This window comes from Tachyglossus aculeatus, chromosome X1 (genome assembly GCF_015852505.1).
Source record: "Tachyglossus aculeatus isolate mTacAcu1 chromosome X1, mTacAcu1.pri, whole genome shotgun sequence".
Lineage (NCBI taxonomy): Eukaryota > Metazoa > Chordata > Mammalia > Monotremata > Tachyglossidae > Tachyglossus > Tachyglossus aculeatus.
Window position 1 is genome coordinate 84,068,657 of NC_052101.1, and position 24,196 is coordinate 84,092,852.

Sequence of the window (24,196 nt, forward strand, 5' to 3'; positions counted from 1 at the left end):
AACATGTCTACCAACTCTCTTATATTGCACTCTCCCAAGTACATGTCTACCAACTCTCTTATGTTGCACTCTGCCAAGTGCTTAGTTCTGCACACAGGAAGCACTCAATATATATGATTGAGTGACAGAGAGAAGCAGTTGAGGCTGCCCCTCCCCTGTTAGTCGATCATACTTATTGAATCCTTACTATGTGCAGAGCACCTTACTAAGCATTTGGGAGAATACAATATAATAGATGCATTCCCTGCCCACAGCAAGTTTAGAGTCTGTTGTCGTCATGCTGCTCAGTGTGGCCACTGGAATGGAAACTCCTGGGAGAAGACCAGGGCAGCAGCAGTGGCACTGCCATGGTTACTGCCATCATCTTCAGAGGGGCTCACTAGTTATTTTTCTGGAGGTAGGGTGGATGGGGATATCTGGCCATGTTAGTCCGAGGTCTTGGAGACCATATGCAGCCAGGCCCTAGCAGCAGGGGGTTTATCCCATACTCCCTCATCTGTTGATCACTCTGTAGTCAGGGACTTAGTTAAATCCTCTGTTGGTTTGGATCTAGCCTGGATCCTGTACTTTACCTATAACTGTGAGCCCCACATGGGGCAGGGAGTGTGTCCAACCTGATGATTGTGTATCTACCCCAGAGCTTAGTAGAGTGCCTGGTACATAGTAAGCGCTTAACAAATACCATTAAAATAAACTGGTTTAGTATGTGTCCCCTGCATACAGCAGCACATTAAGTAATACCCCTATTGGACTGAAAGTTCATTCTCCTTCCCAAGTGCCTAAGGACTTTTGCTTTGGGCTGGTCTCTCTCCTAAGCCCTAATGCAGTGCTTGACACACAGTAGGGGCTTTAAAAAAACAGGATTAGCAACCAGGGAGTAAGTTTGTGCATAGGGAAAGAAACTGCTGGGGTCATTGTAATCAAATATTGAGGAATAATAGTTTACCATTTAAAAATCTAATTCTACTGTCTTTTACTGTCCAGTAACTTAACTGTCAAACATAGTGTGTTTATACTCACCAGATCAGGTTTTATAAACCAAGAAATTAGAGATCCTGGAAAAATTTTCCATTTGACTTTCAGTATGTGATATTTGAGTAACCATGTTCACTGTATGGAATAGTGGCAAAACAAACCGCTGTATGGAAGATTAATCTTTTCAGGTACGTTGGAGCAGTAGCAAGACAAATTGGCCATGCACCTAGTTCTTAATACTGGGGTTATGTTCTTGAAAACCCTATGTTAAAGGAGATTCATGTTGTAGTATTCACTGCATCCAATGCTGCACACAGCCATTTCTTTGGACACTGTGGTGCACTGTACCCAAACAAGCTTGCCCTGTTGGAAGCAGGTTCCCTAATTACTGATCGGCCTTCTAGCCAAAATGCATAGTGAGCACAAGAATTATGGCAGAACTGAATGTACCTGCAGGAGGCAAAACCAACAGCAGTTTGAAAAAAGTCATGGACTCTGGGTATTAAACATCCCTGATGAAATCTTGTATATTAGCCAGTTAACGTGAGAAGAAGGTGATACCAGTATGTCGGCTCCACGTCAGCAATATAGGACTAGAAAATGTTGACTCTGTGTGCTGTTGAAAAAAGTCTCCTCAAGATTACACTCTTGTGTGTGCCTCCTCCCAGTTGTTTGCCCAGTTGACAGTAGTTGGCTTAAGAGTATTGGCTCAGTGCTGTGTCCCCCCTCATTCCTTTCCCCTCTCTGCCTCCTTTTGCCTGTCCACCAGGACTCTAAAGACTACCTTTTCATTTCTAGACTGTGAGCCTGCTGTTGGGTAGGGACCGTCTCTATATGTTGCCAACTTGTACTTCCCAAGTGCTTAGTACAGTGCTCTGCGCACAGTAAGCGCTCAATAAATACGATTGAAGAATGAATGAATGAATCTCCTGGAGTAGAACAGGGTTAGGGGTAGGACTGGGGAGGTGGAAAGCCCAAAATGCAGTTTTAAAATGGACAACCTGATGTCACAGTCCCCAGGGAGGACTAAGAAGGGAGACTAATGCATTGTAACTACAAAAACATTGGCAATGTCTGCCTCATGAAATCCCTTCCAAGTTTAGGTTGGTGTCTAATGATACATAAATATATGCCCTCTGCAGATCGTGTGTGTGTGTGTGTGTGTGTGTGTGTGTGTGTGTGTGTCGGGGGGTGGGGGGGATCCTACAAGAAAATTCCACTGTCTTATTGAACTGACTGCTTAACAACATCCATTGCTTAGTGTTTTAAAAAGCTATCCAACCACGTAGTCAACTAACATTGACCAGAAGCATCCATCTTAGTGGAAAGAGGTAACTCAGAACCAAGAGACAAGGGAACAGAATATTGAGGACTACTGGAAATCTTCACTGACCAACTGCAGGCCAAAATCTGGAGAACCCCAGTGTGCTAACCATCATAAAAGAGGATCCTTAACCTCCTACTGGGTGATGCTGCAAAATGTTGACTGGGTTGTGACTATGAATTGTGTAAAGGACAAGCTTGGCAGCTTTGGGATTTAAAATAAAACCTAATTGGAGTGAAATTTAAACTAGGGGGAATCTAAAAAGTCACAATGTATAGAGAAATTAAGCAGACTTCCAAATAGTCTAAGGAGGAGCATGCCATCAAGGGAAATCATCCAAGCTCTCTTCCAAGATCAGCTCTTAGGCCAAATAATTCTCCATTTTGGTCTTGACTCTTCCATCCTTAAATGAAAAAGAAATATAATCTGCCTGCCTGGAGCATTAGGAAAATTCATGTTTATAAGGTATTGGAGCCCTTTGCTACTACCTTCTAGAGAAGGGTACAATAAGGGAAGGGGATGGGACTACCATTTTGACAGCATCTGGCTCCACATCATCTACATTGACTGAGACTATATAAATCACAGTGAGATTCTTCTGGACTTCCCACACAAAGTCCTTGGCATTTGTCTCCATTTTTCTATTGGTTGGTATCTGTGACACAACATTGGCACTATGCTGTGGTCACTTCATAGGCATAAATGGATCCTGCCTATAGGGGAAAAAAAAAGCCCCTGAATGTACGCTTTGCAATGTGCTGCACCCAAGCCCACTTTCTTGTTCGCTCACTGATTGTATTCTATGTCCCAGCGGGAACACAACTGGGAGGAGTGATAGAGTGTGAGTAGCCTTGCACAAACCACTAGCACTACAATCAATTCCTTCACTCAGGTCCTTACTCCTTAAGTCTTAGGACCAATCCTCATCCATCAGGTCCAACAAGACTCGATCATCAAATGTTGCATCCTGCAATAGTAAGTTAGAAGGTTAAAAAACCATCACAATGATAATATTAAAATACACATAATGGATCTGGTTCTTTGGCCTGTTGCTCATGTGCCTCTCCAGGGCCAAGTTCTGCTCACATGAACTCACAAGGAAAAATAAAGTTACCCAAGAGTGACCAAGGGCAGGCAAATGACACCATAAAATTTGATTGCCAGCCACGTCGTATTTATTTATGTTGGTCTGACCCGGTCTTCAGTGGGTGTGCTGAATTATGATTATTTTCAGTTTTGCCTTTCCAACTAGAAAAGCAAGTACATTTCCACTCCCTGCCTTTTTCCTCAGGATACAAGTCATTCAAGTAAACTAAATCTCTTGTTGTGATTGAAGGGAGGTATTCATTACAGGTACTAGGATTGGGTGGAAAGTGATCCTTTTAACCTTGATAATGCAAGGATTTTACTCACAGGTACATGAATTATAAATCCCTACAAAGTGATTCTTTTGTTCTTCCTTGGTGATTCTTTTAGTGAGGTAAGTGCCATCCAGCCAACAGTTGTTTTTCATCAGGAAATTTACAAAAAGCAAAATTAAATTACATTTTATATTCACCTTTGAGTCTAAGTCTCAGCCTTTGAGGCAGTACTTGATACCTGGGAAGAGCTGGAAGCTGTCTTGTTTTGACCTTGCTAATAATAGAATAATAATAATAATTGTGGCATTTGTTAAGCACATACTGTGTGCTAAGCACTGTACTAAGTACTGGGGTAGGTACAAGATAATCAAATCAGACACGGTCCCTGTCCAACATGGAGTTCACAGGCTAAAGAGGCAGAGCAAGTATTGAATTCCCATTTTACTGTTGAGGAAACTGAGGCACAGAGAAGTTGTGACTTGCCCAAGGTCACACAACAGGTAAGTGGTAAAGTGGGGATTAGAACCCAGGTCCTTTGACTCCTAGGCCCAGGCCCTTCCCACTAGACCACACTGCATCTTTTGAGCCCTCCTCTGTGGTCAGTGGGATTAACCAAAATTGGCTTGGGGGTTTTTGAGCTTGAGATGTTTCTCGGTTGCCCCTCTTGGACTGTAAAATCCTGTAGGCAGGGGATATGTGTTTTGCTTCCATCCACTAGGCCATGAAGCAGCATGGCCTCGTGGACAGAGCGCAGGCCTGGGAGTCAGATGGACCTGGGTTGTAATACTGTTTCCACCACTTGTGTGCTGTGTGAATTTGGGCAAGTCACTTCACTTCTCTGTGACTCAGTTACTTCATCTGTCAAATTAAAACTGTGAGCCTCATGTGGAACAGGGACTGTTTTCAGCCGGATTTGCTTGTATCCATCCCAGCACTTAGTATAGTGCTGGTATGTAGTAAGCACTTAACAAATACCACCATTATTATTCTGTTGCATTTCCCCAAGAGTTTAGTACAGTACGTTGCATTCAGTAGGCACTCAAATACTATTATTATTATTATTATTAATAATAATAATAATAATGGAATTTATTAAGCACTTGTGCAAAGCACTGTTCTAAGTACTGGGGAGGTTACAAGGTGATCAGGTTGTCCCACAGGGGGCTCATAGTCTTCATCCCCATTTTCCAGATGAGGTAACTGTGAGCCCACTGTTGGGTAGGGACTGTCTCTATATGTTGCCAACTTGTACTTCCCAAGCGCTTAGTACAGTGCTCTGCACACAGTAAGCGCTCAATAAATACGATTGATTGATTGAGGCCCAGAGAAGTGAAGTGACTTGCCCAAAGTCAAACAGCTGACAATTGGCAGAGCCAGGATTTGAACCCATGACTTCTGACTCCAAAGCCCATGCTCCTTCCACTGAGCCATGCTGCTTCTCTGCTTATTACTTCTAAGAAGAAGTTTGACTACTGGACAATTTATTCTCGTAGCCAATTTTTGTGATCTTTTGCTTTTTAGCATTTTTGTAGTGTTTCTTTATATTTAAAAAACATCTTTGTTATTTCTCACAGGCCTAGGAAGTATGACCATCATTTGATTCCCATTTTGCAGATTAGAAAAACTGAGATACAGAGAAGCACAATGACCTCAATGCCTGGCACTCTGACAGTCCTGGGATTAAAGCAACTCCTGAATTTTCAATTGTGGGGTGTACCCACTGAGCAATTATTGCAGTTTCCCAACCGCCGAGTACAGTGCTTTGCACACAGTTAAGTGCTCAATAAATGCGATTGAATGAATGAGCCTGACTGAGCACTTACCCCAGAAAAGCCAAGTGTTTGGCTGATGCCAAGCCTTTCCCAAGCCACTCCTTTGGATTTTTAAGGCTAAAATGTGTTATCCCTTTTAGTTGACTGTGAAGGAGGTGGGTAGAGAAGCAGCGTGGCTCAGTGGAAGGAGCACGGGCTTTGGAGTCAGAGGTCATGGGTTTGAATCCTGGCTCCGCCACATGTCTGCTGTGTGACCTTGGGCAAGTCACTTAACTTCTCTGAGCCTCAGTTCCCTCATCTGTAAAATGGGGATTAAGACTGTGAGCCCCACATGGCACAACCTGATCACCTTGTATCCCCCAGCGCTTAGAACAGTGCTTTGCACATAGCGCTTAACAAATGCCATTATTATTATTATTATTATTATTAAATAAAATAAGGTGCATGGCTGAAAAGAGTGTAAAAATTTGAATGTGAAGGATTACCTTATTGTACTTTTTCCCAGGCTCAAATCTTGGTGATTTTTTACGATGGAAACCTTGGAATCCATTAATTTTCTCTCTGTCTTTCTATCTAAAGAGGATTTTGTGCCTTCAGGCACCTTTACTCCTGTGATCAACAATCAGGACAATGACTACTCTCCATAGGACTTAAACGTGAAAAAGAGTAAACCTGTGAAGATAACAGAGTCCCCAGCTAATGATTTGTGAGAAAGAAACTTAAAAGATTTAGTAAGCAAGTGAAAGTGGCTACATTTTAAATTACGTGGTCAGCAGTTTGTTTCAGTAACTTGAGCTCAACTGTTTAAATGGTATATGTGGAGAGAAGAGTTGGTTAAGTTGTTTACTTGGCATTTGATCCTCCCCTCAAGGGACTTAGTGGGGCGGAACTTCTATTGAACTCTTCCAAGTGCTTAGTACACTGCCTTGATTGATTACTCACTCATTCAATCGTATTTCTTAAATGCTTACTGTGGGCAGAGAACCATACTAAGCGGGTTGGAGAGTACAGTATAACAAAACAGACACATTCCCTGCCCACAACGAGCTTACAGTCTAGAGGATGAGTTTATGCAGAGGTTATCTTCACTCATGTTCAGTAGACCACGATGTAGGACTACATTTCCCAGCAGTACCCACGAATCAGATCGTTGAGCATGTATGAGGATTGGGCATTTTGTGTGTTTGTGAGTTGACTATGTGTGGAAGCCTCTTTCCCAACTCTCCCATAAAGTCAGGCCAGACTCCAATGGGCCCCATTCTAAAGTCAAACCGGTGTCATTCCACCTGTAGGCGTGAACCCACCACTCATCAGATTCAGTTCAGACCAGGGCAGGTTGACAGATTGGATGCAATTTGGGGACCTACCAGGTGCCTAAGAAGAATGAATTTTGAAATGGGGTCAGGGGGTGGAAATGGGAGTGGTGAGCCTGGGAACTTCGGACCCCAGCAGCATAGGAATCACTGAACAATTGGGCTTCCAAAATAAGTCATTAATCCTGACTAAAGTCCCTAGCCAAGAACACTTTTTCTTCCACGGTACCAGCGGTGGAAAGGAGGTTTAGCCAGTGATAGTTCTCTTCTTCATTGCTTGTTTTTAGTGTTATTTTAAGGAAATGGTCACTGGCAAGAATAGCCACAAGAACAGACTTCCCTGGAGGCTGGTATTTGTGAGGCAAATGACCAGTTAATAGCTCTCCCTTGAAATTCATGGTGGCCAAATGCTAAATGGTGGTCCTGTTCTGACTGATCTATAATCCCTGACAGGGAGAGTGGATCTTTAGGAGAATTATTCCTTTATGGCCCTGTTAGATAATAGTACTCATAGCCCATGAGCTTCATGAGTACAGGAATTGCGTCTATTATATCGTACTCCCCTAAACATCAGTAGTGGTTTGCACACAATAAACACTCAAGAAATACCATTGGGGGTTTTTTGCCCTTTTTTGTGAAATGTCCGTTTCTTTTCGAAACCTCCCTTTTAGTTTGGCAACCTTGCTGTACCTTTCACAAGACCTCAAAGTCCTCTGGAAGAGGACAAGTCTTAAGCCATGATGGCTTGATCATTTGGAACAAAATCATTTCATTGTCAATAAAGCTGTGTTCTGGAGGTCTAGACTAAGCTTGTGGGCAGGGAATGTGTCTGCTATAATGCTGTGTTGTACTCTCCCAAGCGCTTAGTCCAGTGCTCTGCAAACAGTAAGTGCTCAATAAATATGATTGATTGATTGATCGATTGATTCTGATTCATGTCTTGGCTGCTCAGTAATGTGTCTCTTGTGTTTACCTGGCCTTTTGATGTCAGGTACTGTCCCAGAGCCTCTGTGATTGGCTGGTGTGCTGGTGGTGTTTGTCTTTGGAGTTGGTTCACTGAATTGTTATGTGATGAGCTCAAGCTCAGCCCATAAACCTGTGGCTGACCTTTTCAACAGCCCAGTGCAGAATCAAGGTTGGAAGCTCCAGATCTAGGCTCAGCAATCTCTTTAGCCCTGGAATGCCACCTGCAGGGTTAAGTAATGCCTGGGGTGCCACTTGCAAGCCTATGCGGTAGGCTGGGAAGGAAAAGGAAGAAGATAAAGAAAGAGACCTGAAAGGGAAGGGGAAGAGAAAGAAAAAAATCCCTATGTTGGAGATTTTTTTGTTTTGTTTTATAGTGCTTACAGTGTGCAGATCACTGTACTAAGCGCTTGGGAGAGTACAATATGACAATAAACAGACACATTCCCTGCCCACATGTTAAGCACTTACTACGTGCCAGGCACTGTACTAAGTGCTGGGGTAAGTGCAAGATGATCAGGCCATGTCCCACATGGGGCTCCCAGCTTTAATCACAGTTTTACAGATGAGGTAACTGAAGCACAGAGAAGTGAAGTGACTTGTCCAAGATCACACAGCAGATATTTGGCATAACCCAGGTCCTCTGATTCCCAGGCCTGTGCTCTTTCCACGAGGCCATGCTGCTTCTCTGCCACACTGTTAATAGACTGTCCCCCAGCTGTGATTGCCTTAACACGGTCTCGCCTATTGGGTTTGGTTTCAGTCTTGCTGTTTTCTAGTCAGTTGACAACCCTTAATCAAGATAATTCAACTTTTCACCCAACCTCCTTCTGGATTTTTCTGGGGTGGTTGCACGACCTGACAAGTTCTAGCCCCACTTACGACTCTAGTAAAGGACTTCAGGCTGTGATAGGGGAAGAGGGTCTAGTCTCTAGTCATTTAAGCCTTTCAAGTGCTGAGGGTATCTGCCATAATGGGAATCACATCATATACAATTCTGCCATAACTCATGTTTTCAAAATGTCATTTTGGCTGGAATATGATTAGGGAATTAGGGATTGTTCTTCCGACAGCGCGAGCCTGTCTGGGCTTGACTGGCTGCATTGCCAACCTGTCAGTGCTTTATCGAAGAAACTGCTTGTGTGTCTGTGAGCAAGGACGTAGCATCCAAATGGGTGAGTGCCGTCAAACGAGTTTTCTGTAATGCAAGTTTTTGCAAGAAAACAACACATGTTATAGGAGAGCTGTGTGTTATCAGATTCTTCTTTCATTTCATCACCCAGCCCTGTTTTCGTGGGTTCTATCTTTGTTTTCTAACCATGGGAAGTGGTCATTTCAAACCACCCAGGAAGACCTTCTGGATTCTAAGTACGTAAGTATGTGAAGTGCTAGGTAAACTGGAGAGGCAGTAATGCTTGGTGACTAAATAGTATCCTGGAATAGCCCAGTTTTAATCTTGGCACTGCCACCAGCTCCCTGTATGATCTGAGGGTCCCACTCAAGTGGGCGAATTACAGGGCCATAGGCATTCTTGGATATGATTACATAGACTGTGCCACCTGTTTTTGAACAAAGATAGTGTTTTTAATCTCCCTGAAGGTTGCCATTTTTTGCTTATCCTTTTTATCCCTTCTCAGGGTAGAAATAGGGAAGACTGCAAGGGCCACCAGAAATCTTTGCTGGGCCTTTAGCAGCTTGGAAAACATGAGCTTGGTGGCAATAAGTATCACATAAATAATAAATAGCCTAGAATAATGAAATCACTGGCAGAGAACATCATAATGACTTTTGTTATAAATAATGTGTGAGGTCTAAAGTTCCTTTTTCTCCCAAGGGCCATATCCAGTACTAATTCATTGTTATTTATTTTCTGGAGACTCTAGAGAGGGTGCATATTCCCAGGATGGTACAGATTTAAGTACAGGCAGACCTCTACTTAAATTTGTTTCAAGTTACGACAAACAGCACTTACTACATTTCTCAGTTTACACCCAGTTTCAGCCATAAATCACTAGCCTCCATTATGGCACTAGCTTTTGGGGTGGTAAGGATGGGGGTAGGGTGACAAACTGGAGCCACAGGGAAATTAATGTTAAAAGCCATGATGACAGGAAAGGGGAGGAGGGTGAGGGGAGTGTGGAGCAGGGAGGTGAAATCCTGTTAGGTGGAGTCACCTGTGAAGGGGTCAACCTGTCCATTTTGCTTCAGTAACGTAAAACTTGGCTACCCTATCATGTTACCTCTGTGACTCAATATGATTACATTAATGTCTCTGTGTTGCTCATCCATAATTGACTGGAGTGTACAATTCTGGGTAGTTTTTAAAAACAGTGTGTCCACCCTTGGTTCAGAAACTAATCCACCATTTGTCACAATGTTCCTATGAGAAAATGAGTTCTGATTTAAAGCATTTGACTTGAGACATCATTTTCAGGAACCAAATGTGTCACTGAATCTGAAGTCTACCTGCATGTTATTTGGTTTCCATGCTGTTCTCCCCTCGAGACTGTGAGGTCATTGTGGGCAGGGAACGTGCCAACCAACTCTGTTATATTGTACTCTCCCAAGTGCTTAGTACAGTGATCTGCACACTGTAAGTATTCAGTTAATACCATTGATTGATAATTAAAAGGTAGTACAGTTTTGCACAAAATAGGTGCACAGTTAATACTGTTGATGACCATGATGAAGAGGAGGATGCATTGAGTATATCTGTTGCATACAGGGCTTATTTCCCTTTTCCTGGGCTAGCAAGAGCTGCTGTACAAAAAGAGACTCCAAGGAAAGAGTGGCATTTTGTTTAGAGCAGAGTGACATTTTCGTTCCCCACAATGAGCATACACTAATGAGGGAGGCAGGCATAAGAATGTGTACAAATAGAGTAGTCTAAATCTATACATGAGTGCTAAGGAGGGTATAAATAAACTTTATACTAGTAGTAGAGATGGTTGAAAGAATGCTATAGCTCAGGGTGCTGGGAAATTAATCGGCAAAGGCTTGTTAGAGGACAAGTGGCGTGGCACAGTGGATAGAGCATGGGCCTGGGAGCCAGAAGGTCATGGGTTCTAATCCTGGCTCCGCCACTTGTCTACTGTGTTGTGGTTTTGGGCAAATCACTTAACTTCTCTGAGCCTCAGTTAACTCACTTGTAAAATGGGGATTAAGACTGTGAGCCCCATATGGGACATGGTCTATGTCCAACCCAATTTGCTTGTATCCACCCTAGCACTTAGTAAAATGCCTGACACATAGTAAGCACTTCGCAAATACCATAATTATTTAATAGTATTATTATTATTTAAGAGGTAGGATTTTAAGAGGGATTTGAATGTGGGGAGGTCTGTAGTCTGTCCATCTGGGAGGGAAGGAGGGAGTTCCAAGCCGGGGGAATAACATGAGGGAAGGGATGGAGGCAAGAGAGTCGAGATCAAGATAAAACTAGAATGTTGCCTTGGGAGGAACAAATTCAGCAAGTGGGGGAATAGCGGGTGAAGTAAGCAGATAGCTTAAAGAGGGGCTAGTGGTGAAAAGCCTTGTGGTCTTTACCACAGGAACCATCTTGTGGGTTTCTTCCAGCTTTTTTACCAGTCTCCTTAAGGTGAACCGATTTAGGTAATCCATGACATGCATCTTCTAGGCCCAGTAGAATCCTCATGTTGGGGGAAGCACCTTAAATTTTCCCTTTAGATCAGGTGCAAGAAGGTTGAGCCGCTCAGCTTTCCCTTTCCAACTACAAGTTTTCCAATCATGATTTCCACTCTTTGGCAGGGATCCCTGCACAGAGTAGGTGATAATAGTAATTATTATTATGGTATTTGTTAAGCACCTACTATGTATCAAGCACTGTTCTAAGTGCTGGGGTAGATATAAGTTAATTAGGTTGGATACGGTGCCTGTCCCACATGGGCTCTCAGTCTAAGTAGGAGAGAGAACGGGTATTGAATCCCTGTTTCACAGTTGAGAAAATGGAGGCACAGAGAAGTAAGTGACTTGCCCAAGATCACACAGTAGGCAAGTGGCAGAGCCGAGATTAGAAAAACCAAGTCTTCTGATTCCCGGGCCCATGCTCTTTCCACTAGACCACACTGCTTCTCAGAGTGAACAAGCAACCAGCGCTTCAGCCACCTTACACTGAAGATGCTTCCCTGCCTTCAGGCTTTAAAGATGGAGAGAGTACTGATCAGTGAAGGGGTGTATTATGAAGGGTAAGGAAGTTCCAGGCAGAAGGAATGGCATGAGCAAGAAGTCAGCAGCCAGAGAAATGAGAATGAGGCACAGTGATTCTATTACCATAAGAGAAACAAAAAGTGCTAGTTAGGGTGTTGTGGAGGAAGATAGTGGATAACGTAGGTGGGTAAAGCTGATTGAGTGCCTTAAGCCCTTTCAAAAATGATAAGTTTCTGCTCTTCCCTGAACACAAGTCTGGAGTTTCTAATGGCTTTGGGGAATGCTCCCTGTCTTTTAGGCTTCTGACTAGTTAATCCAAAGTGTGTCAACTCCATAAACTCCACCAGCTCACTCAAATGACCTTTATCCAGGAATTGGGGGGGCTTCTCATTTTAGTAAATTGTCAATTCCCCGTCTACATTCCCAACATCACAGGGGTCCTTATGTTTCTTTAGCTGCAGATCTGGGACACAGCAGGCCAGGAACGCTTCCGCACCATTACCCAGAGCTATTACCGAAGTGCCAATGGAGCCATCCTTGCGTATGACATCACCAAGAAGCGGTCTTTCCAGTCCATTCCTCAATGGATCGAGGATGTGAGGAAGTATGCAGGTTCCAACATAGTCCAGTTGCTGATTGGTGAGTTGGAGGCATAAACATGTGTATCTCTATGTCTTTTTTCACTGGCCTCCCCCGTTCCTAGAATAGTGTTGCTTGCAGTGGGAGCTCTAAAAATATTTGCTGTTGATAATTCCACATAGCAATCTCTAAAGAAAGTCCCCTGAAGTGGGATAGATTGGAAAGACTTTTCTCTTAAATCTATCTTACCTGTCTGTTCCTGTATCCATTAACGATTACACAGTTAACTCTGTATCTTGCTTTTCTGCCTGTATCTGGAGGAGGGATTTCTCTGTGAGACCACTCTTGTCATTGTAAAGAAGGAAATGTCTGTTCTTCTCAGTGCCTGGGAGTAAGAAAAGGCAGACAGTTGACTCTGTTTTTAGATAATAGGTGGCAGAATTTTCAGAGCAAGTCAAAAGACTTTTCCTGGGTCCCCTGAGCATCCTTCCTCCCTTTATTCTTCCCTCCCTCTGTTTCACCTTTCCCTTCCCCCCTTTTCCTTCCCTTCACCCTTTCCCTTCCCTCCTTCTCCTGCTTCTCCTTTCCCTATCCTCCTCTTCCCTTTCCTTCCCCTTTCAACTAGCTTTCATCCTGCTTCCATCCCCCCCCCCCCCCCCCACTTAAGCGACCTTCCTTATAGTGCCCCCCAACCCCACTTCCCGGTCCGGTCCTGACTGACTCTCCCCCCCCGCCCCCCCAACCCCGGGGAAAAGGCCCTTATTATCACCAAGTTACATTAACGACAGTCTCATTCGCACCTACTCAGCCTTCCTGTCCTGCCATCGACCCCTGGCCCACGTCCTCCCCCCGGGCCTGGAATGCCCTCCCTTTGCCCATCCGCCAAGCTAGCTCTCTTCCTCCCTTCAAGGCCCTACTGAGAGCTCATCTCCTCCAGGAGGCCTTCCCAGACTGAGCCCCTTCCTTCCTCTCCCCCTCGTCTGTCTCTCCATTCCCTGCATCTTACCTCCTTCCCTTCCCCACAGCACCTGTATATATGTATATATGTTTGTACATATTTATTACTCTATTTATTTTACTTGTACCTATCTATTCTATTTATTTTATTTTGTTAGTATGTTTGGTTTTGTTCTCTGTCTCTCCCTTCTAGACTGTGAGCCCACTGTTGGGTAGGGACTGTCTCTATATGTTGCCAACTTGTACTTCCCAAGCGCTTAGTACAGTGCTCTGCACACAGTAAGCGCTCAATAAATACAATTGATTGATTGATTTCAACCCAAGTCAGTTTCAATAAGAGATTTCCTAACAAGGAAAGTGGGCAGCCCTGACTGTCTTCAGATTGAAGATTTAATAACTTCATTGCTCACTTAAATCAAGCTCAGTGTGGTTATTTTTCCACCAGTTCTAACTCATACAGAACTGAAAGGCACTCAGAATGTGAAGATGGGAACTGATGACTCAGAGGTGTCTTTTCTTGCCTGATGGAAAATCAGTGTGAACAGTGACCACAGTAGTCAACCCTCAAACAGGATATGGCATAATCCACATGCCTGACTGGGACCCTGGGATGTGGACACTGCAAGGAAATAACCTCATTTGTCCACCCATTTAAATATTTCGTGAGATCCTGAATATACTGAAATTTAATTTTTAAAATTAAATAAAGCAGAGAAAGCTTGCTATCCTCCCCTCTTCCCCTTTCCTGGGGATTCTATCAGTTAAGGATCTGTTGGTCTCCTACTGTGTGGGAGCACAGCACTACAGACAGGGTGAGGGTAGAGTGGGTAGTTATCGAGGAAAAACAAGGTATAGTCACTGCCTTGGGGAGCCTACATTCTCATAAGTGTCTGAGGTATGTCCCATAATTGTTTCCACTCAGTGTACTTAAGCACTTAGTACAGTGCTCTGCACACAGTAAGTGCTCAATAAATACGATTGAATGAATGCTCTTTCCTCTAATACTAAGTATAGACATGACCCCCTCCACCTGCATCTCTGACCCCATTCCTTTGCACCTTATTAAAACATTTGCCCTCTCTCTTCTTCCCACCCTGAGTGCCATCTTCAACTGCTCATTCTCCATTGGCTCCTTCCCCACTGCTTTCAAACATACCCATGTATCCCCTAGCCTAGAAAAACTCTCCTTTGACCCCAAAACACCCTTCAATTATCACCCCATCTCCCTGCTACCATTCCTTTCCAACTCCTGAAACACATTTTTTACACCCGCTGTGTCCACTTCCTCTCCTCCACATTCTCTCCTTAGCCCCTGCAATTTGGCTTCCACCCCCTCTACTCCACAGAAACTACCTTCCCTAATGTCACCAGTTGACCTCCTCCGGTTTCTATTCCATTGTAATCCTCCTTGATCTCTCAGCTGCCTTTGACACTGTGAACCACTGGCTCCTGGGAACATTATCTAACCTTGGCTTCACTGGCACTCCTTTTATTTAAAAAAAAATAATAATGGTATTTATTAAGCACTTACCATGTGCCAGGCACTGTACTAAGTGCTGGGGTACATGCACATTAATCAGGCTGGACAAAGTCCATGTCCCACTAGGGGCTCACAGTCTTAGTCCACATTTTACATATGAGGTAACTGAGGCACAGAGAAGTTAAGTGACTTGCCCGAGCGTATGCAGCAGATAAGTGGCAGAGCTGGGTCCTTCTGACTCCCAGGCCCCTTCGCTATCCACTAGGCCACACTTCTTCTCCTGGTTCTTTTAGCTCTCTGTCTGCTCCTTCTCAGTCTCTTTCCTAGGCTCCACCTTGGTTTCTCACCCCTTAATTGTAGGAGTCCCTCAAGACTCAGTTCTGGTTCTCCTTCATTTTCCATCAACACCCACTCCCTTGTAGAATTCGTTCACTCCCAGTCGTTCACTTCAGCTACCATCTTTATGTGGATGACTCCCAAATCTACCTCTCTAGCCCCATCCTCTCTCCTTTCTGAAGTCTCACATTCCCTTCTACCTTCAGGACATCTCTACTTGAACGTTCCACTGCCACCTCAAACTCAATGTGTCTAAAACAGAACTCCTCATCTTCCCACCATGGTAGAGAACACCACTAGCCTCTGTCTCACAAGCTCATAACCTTGCCATTATCTTTGACTCATCTCTCTCATTCAACCCTCAAATTCTGTCCGTCACGAAATCCTGTTGGTTCTACCATCACCGCATTTTTCGAATCCACCCCTTCCTCTCCATTCAGTCTGCTACCACACTGATCCAATCACTTATAGCCCACCCTGATTAGTGCTCCAGCCTCCTCATTGACCTCACTGCCACCTGTCTCTCCCCACTCCAGTCCATACTTTGTTCTGCTGCCCAGATCATTTTTCCAAAATACCAACAGTTGACATCTCCCCACTTCATAAAAACTTCCAAAGGCTGCCCATCCACCTGCCCATCCAACAGTAACTCCTTACCATTGGCTTTAAAGCTCTCCTCCTCCTACCTTGCCTCATTGATTTCTTACTACAAACCAATCCGCACCCTTCGCTCCTCCAACGCCAACCTACTCACTGTACCTCATTCTCATCTATCTCTCCATCGACCCCCCCACGTCTGTGTCCTCCCTCTGGCTTGGAACTCCCTCATCTTTCATTTCTGACAGACCACCACTCTCTCCACTTAAGACCTACTTAAATCACATTGCCTCCAAAAGACCTTCCCTGACTATTTTTTAAATAATATTTGTTAAGTGCCTACTATTTGTCAAGCACTGTTCTGAGCTCTGGGATAGATACACAATAATCAGGCTGGATACAGTCCCTGTCCCACATGAGGCTCACAATATACATAGGAGGGAGAACAGGTATTGAATTCCCATTTTGCAGTTGAGGGAACAGAGGCTCAGAAAAGTTAAATGACTTACCCATGGTCACACAGCAGGCAAGTGTTGGAGTTGTGATTAGAACTCAGGTCCTCTGGCTCCCAGGCCCATGTTTTATCCATGAGGCCACACTACTTCCCCTAATTTGCGCTATTCACCCTCTCTTATGTGTCATCTCTGCATCATCTATACACTTGGATCTATATCCCTTAATCACTTGACATCCACCCCACTCCCAGACCCACAGCACTTATGTACATATCCTTATACTCTCCCATTTCCCCTAACTGTAATTTTTTTTGAATGTCTGTCTTCCCCTCTAGACTCTGAGCTCCTTGTGGTCAGGGATTGGGTCTACCAACTCTATTGAATTGTACTCTCCCAAGTGCTGAGTACACTGCTTTGCAGGCAGTACGAGCTCAATAGATACCATGCGACTTTCATTACACAATTTGGCTATAAGCCGATGCAAGTAATAGTCAGTTCTCCTTTAACGTAGGGGTGGTGTTCTTGCAGAACCTCATTAAGGAGAAATCTCATTGTAGTATTTAGACCTTGACGTGTGCCTGAACATCACCATTTTTTCCAACACCACACTGTTCTTTCCAGATAGACAGACAGGCAACATGGGAAGAACCTTCCCTAATTCCTCACCCAAGGTCTAGCCATAATGCACAATGAAAATGCACTGAAGGACTCCCTCACCAGTAGTCATCCCCAACCTTCAAAATTTATGATTATGATTATTATTAATAGTAATGGTTTTTGTTAAGCACTTACTATGTGCTAAGCGCTGTTCTAAGTGCTGGGGTAAAATACAAGGTAATCAGGTTGTTTCACTTGGGGCTCACAGTCTTAATCCCCATTTTACAGATGAGGTAACTAAGGCACAGAGAAGTTAAGTGACTTGCCCAAAGCCACACAGCTGACAAGTGGCAGAGGCGGGATTTGACAGGCATTTGTCACAGGGGGCATTTGTTAAAGTCTGTTTGCCATCCAGTGGGCCTCTTGCTTTATGGAGATGCAGGCTCCACCAAAAGAGTACCCCTTTGAATAAAGAACGCCCAACCAAGAATCCCAATCACTCCATTGGGCCACCCCTCTGTCAGAATAGCAGCCAATCCCAGAAAGAGACGAAGCACATGAGAGAAAAAGAAAGAAGGAGACAAAAGGAGAAAGGGAAGGAAAGAAAATGTCCCCATTTATCCAGTGTGTCTTTTGTCATACAAACATCTGGTGTTAGCCCCATTGTAGATGGTCCTGAGCCTTTCTCCTGCTGGCCTTTGCACCTTAATAATAGTAATCATAATTATGGTACTTGTTAAACACTTACGAGCACTGGTGTAGGTACTTGTTAAACACTTACGCACACTGGAGTAGATACAAGTTAATCAGGCTAGACACAGTCCCCATCCCACATGGGGCTCACGGTTTAAGCAGGAGGGAGAAGCAGCATGGCATAGTGTATAGAGCTTGTGCCTAAGAGTCAGAAGGTTGTGAGTTCTAATCCCGGCTTCAGTAATTATCTGCTGTGTGACCTGGGCAAGTCACTTCACTTCTCTGGGCCTCAATTACCTCATCTGTAAAATGCTATTTGAAATTATGAGCCCCACATGGTACAACCTGATTACCTTGTATCTACCCCAGTACTTAGAACAGTGCTTGGCACATAGTGAGGGCTTAACAAATACCATTATTATTATTATTATTATTATTATTATTATTATTATTATTTAATCCTCATTTTACAGATGGGGGAATTGAGGCATAGACAAGTTAAATGACTTGCCCAAGGTCACATAGCAGATATTTGGTATAGCCAGGATAAGAACCCAGGTCCTCTGATGTCCAGACCCATGCTTTCCAATAGGCCAGGTTGTTTCTCATAAGTGCTTGTTAAGTGCTTACTGTGTGCCAGGCACTGTACTAAGCACCAGGGTAGATACCAGCCAATCTGTTTGGACACAGTCCATGTCCCAAATGGGACTCACAGGCTTAATCACCATTTTACAGTTGAGGTAACTGAGGCCCAGAGAAGTTAAGTGACTTCCCTGAGGTCACACAGCAGACAAGTGGCCGAGCTGGGATTAGGTCCTTCTGACTCCCAGCCTGTGCTCTATCCATTAGACCATACTGCTTCTCTATTGCTTATTCTTTCTTGTTAAATCATTAATGACCATAAACACCCTTTCACACCCTCCACTCTATGCATACCCTCCTGGAACATCCTCTGGGGCATCCTTGAGGTGAAGGACTCAGCCTTTTCACAGCATCCTTCAGAGTTGATCTCGTATGGGTTCCAGTAATTTGTTGTTCCCTGGGCCTCTGTAGGCTGGTCTACAGAGGACTTCCCCAAGTGTTAACGGGTGCTTTCCTGCACGTTTGTGTAGTTTCTTGTCCTAATTGGCCAACACAATTTTCCTCAACCTTATCTCTCATCAGGGGGTTTCAAGTGACTTATAGACTTGTAGACAAAGGGCAGATTATTTTCTCTAAACACACCTGTGTGTACACACATGCACACACACACACGGACAATCGACTATATCAGAGAACATTTCTTTTTACAACCGAAGTCTGTTCTGGGTACAGCATGAGTCACCAGTAGATTCAGTTTGGAAAGAAACAATTACGTGCATAGGTGTGGTGTCCATCAAGGCGTGATGCTGCTATGCTTCCCAATCAGCCTTACTGTACTCTGTGGTGTTTAGTGCTTCTTTGTATTTTTGTTATTTTACAGGATTGAATAGAAGAAAATGACAATGGTGAACATAGTAATATAAAAATCTGTACTTGAAAATGTCAGCGATGATATTTTTCAACCATCTTTCACCAAACCTATTAATTCCCACTGAATCAATAGGGACTATAATGGGACTTTCCCCATAACATGAGATTCTTCAAGAACATTGCCACATTCTAGCAGAAATGACTGTATATGTTTTTTTCTCCTCTTCCCCTATGTGCTATCTTTAGAAGGAACTTAACCCTAGGACCATTCATTCATTCATTCAATCATATTTATTGAGCACTTACTGTGTGCAGATCACTGTACTAAGCGCTTGGGAAGTACAGGTTGGCAACATATAGAGACGGTCCCTACCCAAAAACGGGCTTACAGTCTAGAGGGGGGAGACAGACAACAAAACAAAGCATATGGACAGGTGTCAAGTCATCAGAATAAATAGAAGTAAAGCTAGATGCACATCATTAACAAAATATATAGAATAGTAAATATGTACAAGTAAAATAAATAGAGTAATAAATCTGTACAAACATATGTACAGGTGCTGTGAGGAGGGGAAGGAGGTAAGGTGGGGGGATGGGGAGGTGGAGAGAAAAGAGGCTGCTCAGTCTGGGAAGGCCTCCTGGAGGAGGTGAACTCTCAGTAGGGCTTTGAAAGGAGGAAGAGAGCTAGCTTGGCGGATGTGCAGATGGAGGGCATTCCAGGCCAGGGGGAGGACGTGGGCCAGGGGTCAACGGCGGGACAGGCAAGAACGAGGCACAGTGAGGAGGTGAGCGGCAGAGGAACGGAGGGTGAACAGTGTGTAAACAGAAGCTCTGTCTTTATGGAATTCTGATTTCTCCCAACAGGGAACAAATCCGATCTAAGTGAACTCCGAGAGGTTCCGCTGGAAGAAGCTCAGAGCCTGGCCGAACACTATGAAATCATCTGTGCCATCGAGACATCTGCAAAAGACTCCAGCAATGTGGAGGAGGCTTTTGTGAAAGTGGCGACAGAGCTCATGATGAGGCACGGGGGCCCCGTGTTCATTGAGAAAAATCCAGTCGGCATCAAACTCGACAGCAAGGACGTGGTGGAAAGCTGGGGTTGTGGATGCTGATTGCGGGTGAAGGGCAGGGAGGGAGGTGCTCACCCGACTGGTTTTTTAGACAATGCTAATACTGTAGTTCTCTTCTACCTAATCCTAAGTAGTGCAATTGCAGTATCTTTCCCCTGTGGGACCAGCAATTTTGTAGCAATCAGACACCAAATTGCAATTATGGTGGTGATTTTCCAATTTAAAAGGACACGTGTGTCGGGGGGGGGGGGGCGCAGGTTAAAAAGGACAGAACCCCATTCCCTTGGTTCTATACATAGGGAATCTTTGCAAAGGAATGGGCAGGGAACAAAGCTCAGCCTAGGTTAGTTGGTTTCATCGTGTTTTGGAGCAATAAGTGAACAGAAGATGTGGCTAAAAAGTTGAATCTTGAGTGTGATGGCTGAGGAGAGAGCAGTCCTAGCAACCTTTTGGCAGCCCTGTTCCAATTTGTCATTGTCTAGGAGCAACCAGAGATCCTGAGAGGTTAGTTTGGACATAGGAAGAGGCTGATCTGAACATCTAGTAGGGCGTTGTATCCTACCTCTGTGGTGGAAGGGACACCACCATGGAAATGAGATGATGTAACTGCATCGCTAAGGATCACCAGTATGAATTCAAGTGAGCCACCTTCTATGTCATTTCTGTTATTGATATTCTTGTGGTCATTCAAGTTATGGGATGGGTAAGAACCAGCTTGTTTAGCTCAGCTAGCCACCAGGGAGGGAAGAGTGGTCTGGATGGCAGTCCATCGGAATGACCATACTTACATGGTTCATCTTGGGGTGGCCCCCATTCCGGGACGTGGATAAACATTTTCAACTTCTGGCTGGGTCCTGGGGCAGCCTACCCCTTCTTATCTGAGGCTGGCCCAGCTAAACCCAGACATATTGTCAGCTTAGCATTTCAGGGCACTTTGTTTTCAAGGGAATGGCTGCTTCCTAAGGACCCTAGCAATTGCAGCACCAATCACAGGGCTATGCAATCATACATGCTCCGTGAATTGTTACTTGATGAGACTGGAATTAGTGCCAGATAGAAAAGTCTGTTTTTTAGCATTTGTGAGCTGTAAATTAGTGTGATGTGGAAGCATGTGCTGTCCCCTGGGTTCTGTGCAGGCACACCCATTTTAAGTCTGAATGTCATGGTCGGGGGTTTTAAGTCGCTTACAGAACTCAGCACTAAGCGGGAGACTCCTCTGTGAATTAAAACATGGTTCAGTTCTGCTTGGGGAGACACGGCACTCTTCTGCTTAACTCCCTTCTGTTTCACATTCTAGTTCCCAAGCGACTTCCAAGATATCAACTCGCTGCCTTGTTTTGGTCCCTTGAGCTTTTCAGCAACAAAATATTTCTTTTACCCTTGATCCAAAAGGAGTGGCTCGATCATTAAATTTCATTTTGAAATTCAAATCTAGTGTGCAAAGTATAGATCTTCATCCTACTCTGCCCTGTGTGTTTCTTTTCACTGAGAAAGCAACAGTGGTCAAATGTTGAGTTCACAAATTCTGTCTCTGAAGAGGCCCAAGGCACATTGGCATCCTTAGCAAATTTTTAAAAAGCATCCCCATCCAATCATCAACACAACACAGAGCTGTACTGAGTGCCTGCCATGTGCAGAGTGTCATGCCGGTTGGTCAATCCAGTGCCCAGTCAACACTGTTGAAGGATTGGATGGGCAGTGGGGACCGCTGGGCGGTCAGGGTCGGACCAAGAACCTGGGCCCATTGGGGTCGCCCTGGGGAACTGCCACAGCCTGGCAGGGGGAACTGACTGAAGGGGCCCAGCAGACCGTATCCATCTTGTCACCTCACTGCCTCCCGCCCACCCACCTCCCTCCTGCGCCCGAAGCCCCGGCCCTGCGGGCCTCAGCCACGGGGCACCCAGGTCTGGAGGGTGACAGCGCTGTGGCAGAGCCAACATGCCCATCTCAACTGTAGGACTGGATGGGGCCAGGGCCTCTGGGTCTGATCAGGCTGGAAGACCCCTGCGTGAGGCACTGTGGGTGGGTTTAAGCCCACAGCCGGAGTGTGGAGACCTTTTCAGGTCTGGTCTTGCCCACCACCCACAGTTTAAGTGAAGCACCCCTAAAGAAATGGAGCTCTGGAACTGCCTCCCGGTTCACCCATAGCTTGGACCAGCCTTGATGAAAAGTCTAAGGAAGTAAAAGGAATGGAGGTGGTGGGAGAGGGAGAGAAAAAGTTGGAGAAATTGATGGAATCTTATCTTGTTTTTAACCTGCACATCAGAAATGTTTGACTTGGTGTCTTTCTTCATAATTTCTATAGTGGGGTAAAAAATGTCTCCATTATGTTCTGGCAATCCCAAGAGAAGCAGTGAATGCTAAAAAGCAATAATCGTTACCAAGGACTTCAGTGTTTGAAGGACATGACATTATAGTAGTAAAAAAAAGTCCCTTTCCTTGGGCTTGAGTGTAGATTTCTAAAGGTGAAGTACCTAGTTCTTTAAAGCCTCTGAGAAAAGCTCGTGAACCTTAGAAGGCCATTTGGTTGTTTTCCCAGCAAAGGGCCTTGGAGCTTGCCTGCACAAGTTTGTATTTCCAAATGAAAATGCAAGACCTTGTTTTTTTTTCTTTTTCTTTTCCTGCTGCCAGGGGGCCAGGACCCCTCAGTCTGGTCAAGCTAGAAGGCACCTGTGTGAGGCACCATGGGCAGATTTAAGCCCACAGCCACAGTTTTCCAAAGTAGTCTTGAATTCCTGGGAAACCAGACTCCAAACCTTCAGGATCATCTGTGATTGTTTGAGTTTTCTGTTCATTTAGGTCTACATTTCATCTCAATCAAACAGGTCTCTAGTGGGATAGCTCACCTGTCTTCCAACATAGGCCCAGTGGGCTGTGGGCTTTGTTGAAAAGGAAATAAGTTCTGAATTTCCTGTCTTGAATATCCAAAAAGAGTTTTACCAAGCTCAGCCCAGTTAACAGGACTGTGCCCCTCCTCTGGCAGACAGAACAATCAGGCCTTTCATCAGAAAGCCAGTCCTATAAATGATCACGCTCTAGCTATGGAAGTTTCTAGCCAGGGCAACTGACCACAATGTTTTACATTCACCTTGAGCACATTTGTGTGGGTTTGAAAATACAAGATGCCAACAGCTTTGCAGATAGTTTTAACCGTCTGAGCTGGACTGCCGGGCTTGACTTGGAGCTGTTTCAATCCCTGGTCACTGGATGTTAAGATTTCTGATCTGCAAGCTTAGTGTCTGAGAAACAGGCAGCTCCAGGAAAACAGTTGAATCTAATTTCATTTTGCCATTAGCCCTTGTTCGCTTGAAATTCTGGAGCACCACGAAATCTCAGGAATGGATAGTTCTCTGCCTTCTGCCCCATTTTTTTCCCCCAAATTCAAAAAAGAGAAAAAATACTGAGTAGTTAGATCATTCCATTGCCAAATGAAGGATTAAAAATAATAATTCTTGTCCTGCTCTTCCACCTGCCTTTTCTCTTTTGGGAACAAATGAGCAGGTTTTCAAACTTGTGTGAGAAAAAGAGGCCTTCTGTTCACTTTCCTGGGACAGTGTGACACACATGGCTAAGCCAAGCTTTGGCACTGCCACAAAATAACTTGCCTTGGTTAAATCGGTCTGATAGTGAAAGCAGATTTCAATGTCACTATATTCAAATAGTCTACATCAGCTTTCTTATATCCTCATGCAGAATTTTTCAGCTCTTTCAGAAACTGTAGACCAGGGGTTCCCCTCTTTTTTTTTTCCACACACATAACTCCAGTGATATCTGACTGTGTCTTCTACCCTGTTTTCATTTTTGATCTTAAGCCTGTTCTCCATTCCCTCCTGGTCTATCTTTGTGGTTATTCCCAAATCCTCTTTATCACTCACCATGCAAACCACTCCTAGATCCAGGTCCAGCTCTCCTTTACTCCGTAACATCTCCAGTCCCAAATCCCCAAGTTTTCCTCCCACAGTCTCCCAGCCGTTTCCTATCTCTCAAGGGGCTACATCCACCCTAGTGGGTAAGCCCTAGCTAAATACTTATCTCCTCCCTCCCCAACCAACCCCAGCATAGACACTGGCCTTCATCCTCAAAGAAGCTTTTCTAACCTCTT

General features: G+C 44.4%; 1 protein-coding gene across 1 annotated transcript in view; it reads left to right on the forward strand.

The window, feature by feature from the left end:
• Nucleotides 1-21,524, forward strand: part of RAB43 (RAB43, member RAS oncogene family) — a 28,047-nt gene extending 6,523 nt beyond the window's left edge. The window contains exons 2-3 of the mRNA XM_038772390.1: nt 12,331-12,514; nt 19,886-21,524. Coding sequence (XP_038628318.1) covers nt 12,331-12,514; nt 19,886-20,136 — 435 coding nt within the window. The 3' untranslated portion in view covers nt 20,137-21,524. The remainder of the gene's footprint in view (nt 1-12,330; nt 12,515-19,885) is intronic.
• Nucleotides 21,525-24,196: the final 2,672 nt, after the last annotated feature.